Below are 11,840 nucleotides of genomic sequence, written 5' to 3' on the forward strand. Positions count from 1 at the left end.
TTACCTTGTACCCTTGCACATTGCCTCGGTACTTGTACCTCGTGTATATACTGTAGCCATGTTTTTACCTCGTACCCCTGCACATTGACTCGGTACTTGTACCTTGTGTATATAGCCATGTTTTTACCTCTTACCCCTGCACATTGACTCGGTACTTGTACCTTGTGTATATAGCCATGTTATTACCTCATACCCCTGCACATTGACTCGGTACTTGTACCTTGTGTATATAGCCATGTTATTACCGCGTACCCCTGCACATTGCTTCGGTACTTGTACCTTGTGTATATAGCCATGTTATTACATCGTACCCCTGCACATTGCCTCGGTACTTGTACCTTGTGTATATAGCCATGTTTTTACCTCGTACCCCTGCACATTGACTCGGTACTGGTACTCTGTGTATATAGCCATGTTATTACCTCGTACCCCTGCACATTGCCTCGGTACTTGTACCTTGTGTATATAGCCATGTTATTACCTCGTACCCCTACACATTGCCTCGGTACTTGTACCTTGTGTATATAGCCATGTTATTACCTCTTACCCCTGCACATTGCCTCGGTACTTGTACCTTGTGTATATAGCCATGTTATTACCTCTTACCCCTGCACATTGCCTCGGTACTTGTACCTTGTGTATATAGCCATGTTATTACCTCTTACCCCTGCACATTGCCTCAGTACTTGTACCTTGTGTATATAGCCATGTTATTACCTCTTACCCCTGCACATTGCCTCGGTACTTGTACCTTGTGTATATAGCCATGTTATTACCTCTTACCCCTGCACATTGCCTCGGTACTTGTACCTTGTGTATATAGCCATGTTATTACCTCGTACCCCTGCACATTGCCTCGGTACTTGTACCTTGTGTATATAGCCATGTTATTACCTCGTACCCCTGCACATTGCCTCGGTACTTGTACCTTGTGTAAATAGCCATGTTATTACCTCTTACCCCTGCACATTGCCTCGGTACTTGTACCTTGTGTATATAGCCATGTTATTACCTCTTACCCCTGCACATTGCCTCGGTACTTGTACCTTGTGTATATAGCCATGTTATTACCTCTTACCCCTGCACATTGCCTCTGTACTTGTACCTTGTGTATATAGCCATGTTATTACCTCGTACCCCTGCACATTGACTCGGTACTTGTACCTTGTGTATATAGCCATGTTATTACCTCTTACCCCTGCACATTGCCTCGGTACTTGTACCTTGTGTATATAGCCATGTTATTACCTCTTACCCCTGCACATTGCCTCGGTACTTGTACCTTACATTTACATTACATTTAAGTCATTTAGCAGACGCTCTTATCCAGAGCGACTTACAAATTGGTGCATTCACCTTATGACATCCAGTGGAACAGTCACTTTACAATAGTGCATCTAAATCTTAAGGGGGGGGGGGGTGAGAGGGATTACTTATCCTATCCTAGGTATTCCTTAAAGAGGTGGGGTTTCAGGTGTCTCCGGAAGGTGGTGATTGACCTTGTGTATATAGCCATGTTTTTACCTCGTACCCCTGCACATTGCCTCAGTACTTGTACCTCGTGTATATACTCTATCCATGTTTCCGTTACTCATTGTGTCTATTATTGTGTTTTTTGAAGTTGAAGTTACAGTAAGAAGGGAAGTCTCTATGCTACAGTTTCCCTGATTAAAGCCATCCCAAACTCATTTCTGTATCTCACAAGCAACATAAAAGAAAACACTTCAATATACTGTACTATATACTCCTTTCAAATGTTTAACAATAACACTAGAATAGCCTTGTCCCGAGGGACTACCCTTCAAGTTAATATCCCTCCCTCCCGCACTCTAAGTTTTTTTTAGCTTACTTTATTATTTCATGTCTATTGCTTCTGATATTGTTATGTAGACCAGACTGTTGTCTCTTTCCAATTATATGTGACATTTGATTGTCCATTTTTTATATTCTTCTACATATTCCTTGCTAATATGCACTGACTCCCTATTCGCCAGTATCTAATCAACTATCTGCTTGCACTTGTTGTGCCTGTTACGCACATAAGCGGTCTTCATAATTTGTTTGTACAGCACTGATGAAGGCATGAGGTCAAAACGTATAATCCGTTTTTGTTTTCTAGCACCTTGTTGTATTCTTTTGAGCATTGATTAAATTAAGTGCATTATTTATATATATATATATATATAAATAGCCCTTACACAATCTGAAGTTGTGTTGGGTCATTGTCCTGTTGAAAATCAAATGATCCCACTAAGCACAAACCAGATGGGATGTCATATTGCTGCAGAATGATGTGGAAGCCATGCTGGTTAAGTGTGCCTTGAATTAAAAATAAATCAGACTGTGTCACCAGCAAAGCACCATCACACCTCCTCCTCCAACCTTCACGGTGGCTGTGGTTACCAGAAACTGTGAGGGTTAAAGGTAGTGTCTCACATCTGATACTGGGGAGAAGACTACCATCTAAGGCGAACATGGGCGTGGGCTTCCCTAACTGTCTGAGAGGAATGTCATGTTTCCGAGCCCATGCTTCGTCCATAAAACAACCCTCAGCCCCAGAGTCTATCAAGGCACTGCAGGAAGCAGCCGAACCGGTCCAGCGTAGATGGACCGACAAGGTAGTACAGGATCTTGATGGAGAGACCTGAGTAGTAGCGCTCACCAGTAGCCCTCCGCTTATTGATGAGCTCTGGCTTTTACTGGACATGAAATGACAAAATGTCCAGCAGAACCGCAATAGAGGCAAAGGCGGTTGGTGATCCTCCGTTCCCTCTCCTTAGTCGAGATGCGAATACCTCCCAGCTGCATGGGCTCAGTCTCTGAGCCGGAGGGAGGAGATGGTTGAGATGCGGAGAGGGGGAACACCGTTAACGCGAGCTCTCTTCCATGAGCTCGGTGACGAAGATCTACCCGTCGTTCTATGCGGATGGCGAGTGCAATCAAAGAGTCCACGCTGGAAGGAACCTCCCGGGAGAGAATCTCATCTTTAACCTCAGCGTGGAGTCCCTCCAGAAAACGAGCGAGCAACGCCGGCTCGTTCCAGTCACTGGAGGCAGCAAGAGTGCGAAACTCTATTGAGTAATCCGTTATGGATCGATCACTTTGACATAGGGAAGCCAGGGCCCTAGAAGCCTCCTTACCAAAAACTGAACGATCAAAAACCCGTATCATCTCCTCTTTAAAGTTCAGATAATTGTTAGAACACTCAGCCCTTGCCTCCCAGATAGCTGTGCCCCACTCCCGAGCCCGACCAATAAGGAGTGAAATGACGTAAGCAATCCGAGCTCTCTCTCTAGAGTATGTGTTGGGTTGGAGAGAGAACACAATATCACACTGGGTGAGAAAGGAGCGGCACTCAGTGGGCTGCCGAGAGTAACATAGTGGGTTATTAACCCTAGGTTCCGGAGACTCGGAAGACCAGGAAGTAGCTGGTGGCACGAGACGAAGACTCTGAAACTGTCCTGAGGGGTCGGAAACCTGGGCGGCCAGGGTCTCAACGGCATGACGAGCAGCAGACAATTCCTGCTCGTGTCTGCCGAGCATTGCTCCCTGGATCTCGACGGCAGTGTTGCGAGAATCCGTAGTCGCTGGGTCCATTCTTGGTCGGATCCTTCTGTTATGCTGGTGAATGAGGACCCAAAAGCGACTTAACGAAAACAGAGTCTTTATTCCAGCTCTAGACAAAAGTGATAATCCTGGAAATATCAAGGTGAAAACAAAACAGGAAAACTGAAATCCACTCGTCAGTAGAGAGGACTGACTGGAGACTCGACCACAGACTGCAGGTTGCTTCGGGAAGGCACCGGCCGTAACAGACCTAGACACCTGCTCACACGCAGCATCTGAAGAAGGTAAAACACGACAGGGGACACAGAGACAAGGACACAGATCCTGTACAGCGGTCCATCTACATCATGCCTTGATAGACTCTGGGGCTGAGGGTTGTTTTATGGATCCGACATTCCTCTCAGACAGTTAGGGAAGCCCAGTTAGGGAAGCGGAAAACAGAGGGAGACATAGGGGCTCTAATCAGAGGGCAAAATAGGGGACAGGTGTGAAAAGAGTAAATGAGGTAGTTAGGAGAATGAGGAACAGCTGGGAGCAGGAACGGAACGATAGAGAGAGCGAGAGAGGGAGAGAAAGAGGGAAAGAACCTAATAAGACCAGCAGAGGGAAACGAATAGAAGGGAAGCACAGAGACAAGACATGATAACCAATGACAAAACATGACAGGTAACTCTGGGTCTTCCTTTCTTCCTGTGGTGGTCCTCATGAGAACTTGTTTCATCATAGAGCTTGATGGTTTTTGCAACTTCACTTTCAAAGTTCTTGAAATGTACCGCATTGACTGACCTTTGTCTAAAAGTAATGATGGACTGTCATTTCTCTTTGCTTATTTGAGCTGTTCTTGCCATAATATGGACTTGGTCTTTTACCAAATAGGGCTTTCTTCTGTATATCACACTTACCTTGTCACATTACAACTGATTGGCTCAAACGCATTAAGAAAGGGTAAAGAATCCACAAATGAACTTTTAACAAGGGATTCCTGTTAATTGAAATGCATTCCAGGTGACTAACTCATCGCCCATCATTATAGGAAGTAGGTGTCACGCCTTGGTCATTGTATTTTGTGTTTTTGTTATATGTTTGGGTAGGCCAGGGTGTGACATGGGTTTATATGTTGTTTTTCGTATTGGGGTTTGTAGTATTTGGGATCACGGCTGATTAGGGCTGTTGTATAGGCTTGGCTGCCTGAGGCGATTCTCAATCAGTCAGGTGATTCTCGTTGTCTCTAATTGGGAACCGTATTTAGGCAGCCTGAGTTTCGCTTTGTATTTCGTGGGTGATTGTTCTGGTCTCTGTGTTGTAGTCACCAGATAGGCTGTAATTAGTTTCACGTTCCGTTCTGTTGTTTTTGTATTTAGTATCAGTTATTTCATGTACCGCGTTTTCTTTCATTAAAGTCATGAGTAACCAACACGCTGCATTTCGGTCCGACTCTCTTCTTTCAACAGACGAACGACGTTACAGTAGGAGACAGATCTGGTGATGTGAGATGTGGTCTATGACATTGTGATGTTTGACTACACCTCAACATTGGCTCTTCATGAAGGGAAGTGCTACAGTCTGTGTGATAACATTTCTTTCAGTGGAACCATAGAAAAGTCAGAAAACCCTGCACATTGTCACTTAGTTTGTTGTGCTTTAAACAAACAGTAGTAGATAATGAAAATGACACACAATGACTGTTTTTCAAATAACCAACAGATGATTTAATGTTGATGGATGTGGTTATGACTCTATGTACCAACTACAGTAGACTATGAAAATAAAAATGACTTCATGGTTACACATAAAATGCATTTCTCATTATTTTGATTATTATGCAGTCACATGAAGTTTAGCCAGAGCAATATGTAGAGCTTGTCAACGTTATCATTTGTAATAATTATTTGGCAAGTTATTAAAATGAGGTCCAGAGTGTTTTAAAAGTAGTAGATAATGAGAAATGACATCGAGAATGTTTCAAAAATGGTAGATTCTGAAAAATAATGTCCAGTATTTTTTTAAAGTAATAGTTCATAGAAAATGAGGTCCAGAATGTTTTAAAAGTTGCTTGCTTGTATTTCTATGAATTCAAAATCACACAAATACGCTATATTAAAGCATAATAAAGTTAAGAAGGAAAGCGTTTTGTTACCTTTCACCATTTAACAATTCTTCCCAATATCATACATTTAGGTTACTGTATGTCACATACAACATGAAACAAAACACTGCAATGCAATGCAATACACTCCACTATAAGCTCAGTATAAATTCTAAATGATAATAAAAGCCTAATTAAACCTTTTATTAAAGAGCGAAAACAAATATTTTCAATGATTGGCAATATTAAATCATCATTATGTAATCTCACAGCCTAGTTGGTCTCCATAGCACCTCTCAGGACATTAACACCCTCATCTGAGTCCCACCATGATCCACCTGAGACTGCATACACTCTGCTTACTCAACATCAGAGAGAGAGAGAGAGAGAGAATTAAGCAGAATAAAATGAGGAACGTATTAAACAAAACACCTTCAATAAACGTACAATGGTGCATTACTGACCTTCTTTATGATGATAGGTTTCCTTCTTGTAGAAACAGTATGATCCCAGACAGACTGTCAGAAGAATGAAGACTTCAGCGAGTTGGAAATAAACAAACACACTGACTCCTGGTTCCAGGGAACAGAAGGGAGACGGAATGACACTTAAATGAAGTATTCAGCTCATTTTGACAAGCTATGTGTTAGAAAAATGGTCAAAAATCAGATTTATTGACGTTTCCATGTGGTCTATATTAAAGAAAATATCAAAGGGATGTAAAAGGGACTAATTTTGTAGAACGACCCTAAAGGTCATGATGACAATGACGATGAAGTCAATCATCATCATTAATATCAATATAATCATGTATTATTTTGCATGATATGTCTGCTAAACTAAACAAAGTGACACAGAGAGTACAGGGTTGACAATGTGAGAGTAGAGTAGCTTACCTGGACAAGGTGAGATTCTCTTGCTGATAGAATCACTGCTGATGTTGTTTCTGACGGTACAGGTGAGATTTCCTGACAGGCCTTTCTTCAGAGTGATGGTGTTTGTCTCGTTATCAGAAGAGGCCTTAGTGTCTCTCAGCGTCTGTCCATCCAGAGTCCAGCTGTACTGGGAACCATCCCCCTCAGAGGAGCAGGACACCTTCATCTCTCCATGAGACAGACACTCAGAGGACAGCTGAGGACTGGACACTGGAGCTGTGGGGGAAGAAGGATATGTAACTGTAGTAAGAGGGAAAAACACATTACAACACAACACCAGCCATTCTTCTTTAAAGTCACAGAAACTACTGTAGTCAACAGGAGCAGCAGATTCATTAACACATAATGACTGTATTTCAAATAACCAACAGATGATTTAATGTTGATGGATGTGGTTATGACTCTATGTACCAACTACAGGAGACTATGAAAATAAAAATGACTCCATGGTTACACATACAATGCATTTCTCATTATTTTGATTATTAGGTAGTCACATATTTGTAGTTTAGCCAGAGCAATAGCTTGTCAAAGTTATCATTTGTAATTATTATTTGGCAAGTTAGTTATTTACCTTTGATGAACAGTTGTAGTCCTCTGGTCCCTTGTGCTACCCCTCCTGAATTAAATGTTTCTTGCAGATATTCACCAGAATCTGTACTTCTTGTGTTATTTAACCTCAATGTCCCATTGTTTATAAAGAAGTGTAATCTGTCTTCAATGGGGGTGTATTTTATTACCCATTTGTCCTTCTTCATTTTGAGTATCTCTGTTTTAGCACCAGTTGAGCCTTTCCAAAATGAGAGTTCATCATACCTCGTGGCATCAGTCACCAGCTGGAGATAGACAGTTCCTCCCAGAGCTCCATAACACTGAGATCTATTCTGTCTAGCATCACAGGAAGTCTCCAAGCCTGAAGATCAACAAGAAAAACAGACACTGTAGTGACTATCACTGTTCTAACCCATGTCAAGTCATGTATCATTTTACAGATGAGGATACAAGCGACTAACAGTACAACCAAACCAACAGCATCAATGTGATAGGGATCATTAAGTCAGTGACCATTATCATGGGACAACTGTCTTCTACCGTGTTATGAATATTGTCTATCACCATCCGTCATTACTGCTACATGTATAGAAGACTCCTGATATTATATTCTGCATAAAAGAAGAGGGAAACCAACACATATAAAGATGTTTCTTACCATGAGACACTCCTGCTGAGATCACCAACAGTCCTAAAACAGCCTCCATGTCTCTTTACAATGCAGGGTCTCAGTTTATCAAATTAACTTTGGTACTTCAACAAAGTCCTCTATTTTCTATTCAGAGCTGAATTTCCATAATCTGGCAATATTTTACGGCATAAACAAAAACCAATGCAAGGATAGTATGAGAGATAGCTGTTCCTGCCACTCAGAATAATTCACCCATTGTGTGACAAGCAAAAGAAGAGGTGTAATTTTTACCCTATTCATCATTTCTGACATAGGAAAGAGGAAGAGCCTCATCGAAGTCTCACTTCTTCATTATATTAACAGCCAGTGGTGACCCGTAATTCAGAGCAGGTGGGACACCTGTTTTGAGTTCACCTGTTTATCTAGCTTTTTTTGTTGTTCCCTGTTTTGCATGTTATTTTAGTATGTGGGTTTCTGGATTTTGTTTTAGATTCCGTCTCTCACAGTTGAAGTATACCTATGATAAGAAATTACAGACCTCTACATGCTTTGTAAGTAGGAAAACCTGCAAAATCGGCAGTGTATCAAATACTTGTTCTCCCCACTGTATATAACAGGAAATCCGGGGCAAAAAAAGGCAAAAAGGCGTTGTTAGTGAGGCAGGCAAACACTATCATACACGGGAGAAGTAAATCACTGGGAAAACCAGCACTCTGAAAGACGTGTGTCACAAAACAAACAATACCTCATAGTGATGGGGTGCAAGAACTGAACAACATAGTGTGTGTAGATGACATACAGGTGTGTGAACAGGTGATCAAAATTCAGGTGATTGGGATTTGGAGAGTGAGCTGCGTTCAGGGGATCTACGTGTTTGAGAGTGTGAGTTGGAAGCAAACGTTACAAAAACATATTAAATCAATAACAGAAGGACACACTACGGCAAGTGTATACAGTTTAGTTGTTCATTTACATTTTATGAAAATATGTACAGAAATATGGGAACGTTAGATACTAATAGTTACAGTAACAAAAGAAGCAACAGAGCTTTAATGTTATGTCTAAATATCAACCCTTCACAATAATCTCTCTCATTGGTCAAGCTGTATTCCAGCATACACAGTCTCCTCCCGCCCCTCAGGTCTGTCTCTCTCTGTGGTTGGTCTGGAACCCTTCAATACTACAACCTGTCCATACTCCACATCCTCTGGAACCTCCCTGTGTTTCTCCATCTTCTTTAGAACATTGATGTCAGCATATTCCAGTTCTGGACTCTCAACAGCATCTGTGGGGAGATGTGACATGAGTGTTTGGGGGGGGGAAAGGGTAGGATACTGCACAGATTGTTTGTTGACATTTAACATTTGGGGTTATGTTTTTTTGTTGTTGAATTTTACCCTGTTTTCTCCCCAATTCCGTGGTATCCAATTGTTTTTAGTAGCTATTATCTTGTCTCAACGCTACAACTCCCGTACGGTCTCGGGAGAGACGAAGGTTCAAAGTCATGCGTCCTCCAATACACAACCCAACCAAGCCGCACTGCTTCTTAACACAGCGTGCATCCGACCCGGAAACCAGCCACACCAATGTGTCGGAGGAAACACCGTGCACCTGGCAACCTTGGTTAGCGCGCACTGCGCCCGGATGACACTAGGCCAATTGTGCGTCGCCACACGGACCTCCCGGTCGCGGCCGGTTACGACAGAGCCTGGGCGCGAACCCAGAGTCTCTGGTACAGCGCACTTAAACATTGCGCCAACCAGGAGGCCTCATTTGGGGGTATGTTAAACATCTCCAATCCAAAATTAAATCTAGAATTGGCTTCCTATTTCGCAACAAAGCATCCTTCAATCATGCTGCCAAACATACCCTCGTAAAACTGACCATCCTACCGATCCTCGACTTCGGCAATGTCATTTACAACATAGCCTCCAACACTCTACTCAACAAATTGGATGCAGTCTATCACAGTGCCATCCGTTTTGTCACCAAAGCCCCATTTACTACCCACCACTGCGACCTGTACGCTCTCGTTGGCTGGCCTTCGCTTCATACTCATCGCCAAACCCACTGGCTCCAGGTCATCTACAAGTCTCTGCTAGGTAAAGCCCCACCTTAACTCAGCTCACTGGTCACCATAGCAGCACCCACCCGTAGCATGCGCTCCAGCAGGTATATCTCACTGGTCACCCCCAGAGCCAATTCTTCCTTTGGCCGTCTCTTCTTCCAGTTCTCTGCTGCCAATGACTGGAATGAACTGCAAAAATCACTAAAGCTGTAGACTCTTACCTCCCTTACTAGCTTTAAGCACCAGCTGTCAGAGCAGCTCACAGATCACTGCACCTGTACATAGCCCATCTGTAAATAGCCCATCCAACTACCTAATCCCCATGCTGTATTTATTTATCTTGCTCCTTTGAACCTCAGTATCTCTACTTGCACATTCATCTTCTGCACATTCTACCATTCCAGTGTATCTCTACTTGCACATTCATCTTCTGCACATTCTACCATTCCAGTGTTTAATTGCTATATTGTAATTACTTCGCCACCATGGCCTATTTATTGCCTTACCTCATTTGCACATGCTGTATATAGACTTTTTCTACTGTATTATTGATTGTATGTTTGTTTATTCCATGTGTAACTCTGTTTTGTTGTATGTGTCGAAATGCTTTGCTTTATCTTGGCCAGGTCGCAGTTGCAAATGAGAACTTGTTCTCAACTAGCCTACATGGTTAAATAAAGGTGAAATAAATAAAAAAATACTGTATTTTATACCATCTATTGCACCTTGCCTATGCCGCTCGGCCATTGCTCATCCATATATGTATATGTACATATTCTCATTCACTCCTTTTAGATTTGTGTGTATTAGGTAGTTGTTGGGGAATTGTTTGATTACTTGTTCGATATTACTGCACTGTCCGAACCAGAAGCACAAGCATTTCGCTACACTCGCATTAACATCTGCTAAGCATGTGTATGTGACCAATAAGATTTGATTTGACAGTGTTAGAATAAATAACAAAACAGGGCATTGATTTATACCGCTTTAAATGGCATTTTATATATGTTAAGTATTTCTATCAAGTAAAAACTGGAATTTGTATTCAAAACAATGGTTGTAAAAGTATGCTAGACATTTATAGAATAAATCCTATCTAGTTTGATGATTCTGTGACAAATGGTGAATTAGCTATTGATTTATGCAGCTTTAAATTGCATTTTAAAGATTTTATGCATTTCCATCAAATCAAAATAGATTTTTTATTTAAAACAAAGGTTGTAAAAGTATGCTAGACATTTATAGAATACACCATATCTATTTTTATGTTTCTGTGACAATCAATTAATTAGTTATTGATTTTTACAGTTTTAAAAGGCTTTTGGCGAATGTCTGTTGAATGTCTGAATGTGTGAATATAAAACCAACTTTACCTAGTTTGTCACAACACCCATACCGCTAGCCAGCTACTATAGCTGGTTAATGTTGGCTAGTCAGCTAGCTTGCTAAATAGCGATTTTCGTTGTTTTTTTTATCCGTTATTTTACCAGGTAAATTGACTGAGAACACGTTCTCATTTGCAGCAACGACCTGGGGAATAGTTACAGGGGAGAGGAGGGGGATGAATGAGCCAATTGTAAACTGGGGATTATTTGGCGACCGTGATGGTTTGAGGGTCAGATTGGAAATTTAGCCAGGACACCGGGGTTAACACCCCTACTTTTACGATAAATTAACTTTATGATAGAAAAATGTGCATAACCATTTGTCTTTACATTAACTAGCATAATCCTCTCAACTGCACATTTGTTTTGCATGGTTCGTTTTGACGTTAAAATGACTTACATTTGCTTCCATCGTAGTATTCTTGTCAGCCATTTTTGCTGAAGAAAGTCACCAGCGTTGGGTCCCATCGCGTCAAATTCATCATGGGAAACACTCGATAGGACTTTGCATAATGTTGGAAAAAATGTACAATACCCAGTCAGTGCATCCGCAGTGGCAGCACTACAATTCCCATCATGCACACTGTCTTGGGCGGATAGACACTCATGGGCCAAA

At 41.7% G+C, this 11,840-nt stretch overlaps 1 protein-coding gene across 4 annotated transcripts; it reads right to left on the reverse strand.

Annotated features, from left to right (window-relative positions):
- Positions 1–5,258: 5,258 nt before the first annotated feature.
- On the reverse strand, positions 5,259–11,833 carry LOC124011715 (hepatocyte cell adhesion molecule-like). Of its 4 annotated transcripts, none has more exons than XM_046325228.1 (6): positions 11,625–11,833; positions 8,959–9,056; positions 7,405–7,501; positions 6,550–6,804; positions 6,118–6,225; positions 5,259–6,015 (listed from the first exon to the last, which is right to left on the reverse strand). In XM_046325228.1, the coding sequence occupies exons 3-6, from the start codon at positions 7,412–7,414 to the stop codon at positions 5,927–5,929; spliced, it is 462 nt and encodes a 153-aa protein (XP_046181184.1). In that variant the 5' UTR covers positions 7,415–7,501; positions 8,959–9,056; positions 11,625–11,833; the 3' UTR covers positions 5,259–5,926. The 4 variants fall into 4 exon arrangements, with proteins under 4 accessions (XP_046181184.1, XP_046181182.1, XP_046181180.1 ...); XM_046325226.1 differs by having other exon boundaries at positions 5,259–6,011; positions 7,163–7,501; positions 7,799–9,056; positions 11,625–11,821; XM_046325224.1 differs by having other exon boundaries at positions 7,163–7,501; positions 7,799–9,056; positions 11,625–11,821.
- Positions 11,834–11,840: the final 7 nt, after the last annotated feature.

The sequence above is a fragment of the Oncorhynchus gorbuscha genome, linkage group LG23 (genome assembly GCF_021184085.1).
Source record: "Oncorhynchus gorbuscha isolate QuinsamMale2020 ecotype Even-year linkage group LG23, OgorEven_v1.0, whole genome shotgun sequence".
Lineage (NCBI taxonomy): Eukaryota > Metazoa > Chordata > Actinopteri > Salmoniformes > Salmonidae > Oncorhynchus > Oncorhynchus gorbuscha.

What these genes read in the sequence shown, in the direction of transcription:
- LOC124011715 (XM_046325224.1), bottom strand. Translation starts at nt 7,847, where the DNA reads ATGGAGGCTGTTTTAGGACTGTTGGTGATCTCAGCAGGAGTGTCTCAT. An exon ending in ACTACAACTGTTCATCAAAG is followed by an intron (nt 6,805 to 7,162) that starts GTAAATAACTAA and finishes CTTCCCCCACAG; the next exon opens with CTCCAGTGTCCAGTCCTCAG. An exon ending in AACCTATCATCATAAAGAAG is followed by an intron (nt 6,016 to 6,117) that starts GTCAGTAATGCA and finishes TCTGATGTTGAG; the next exon opens with TAAGCAGAGTGTATGCAGTC.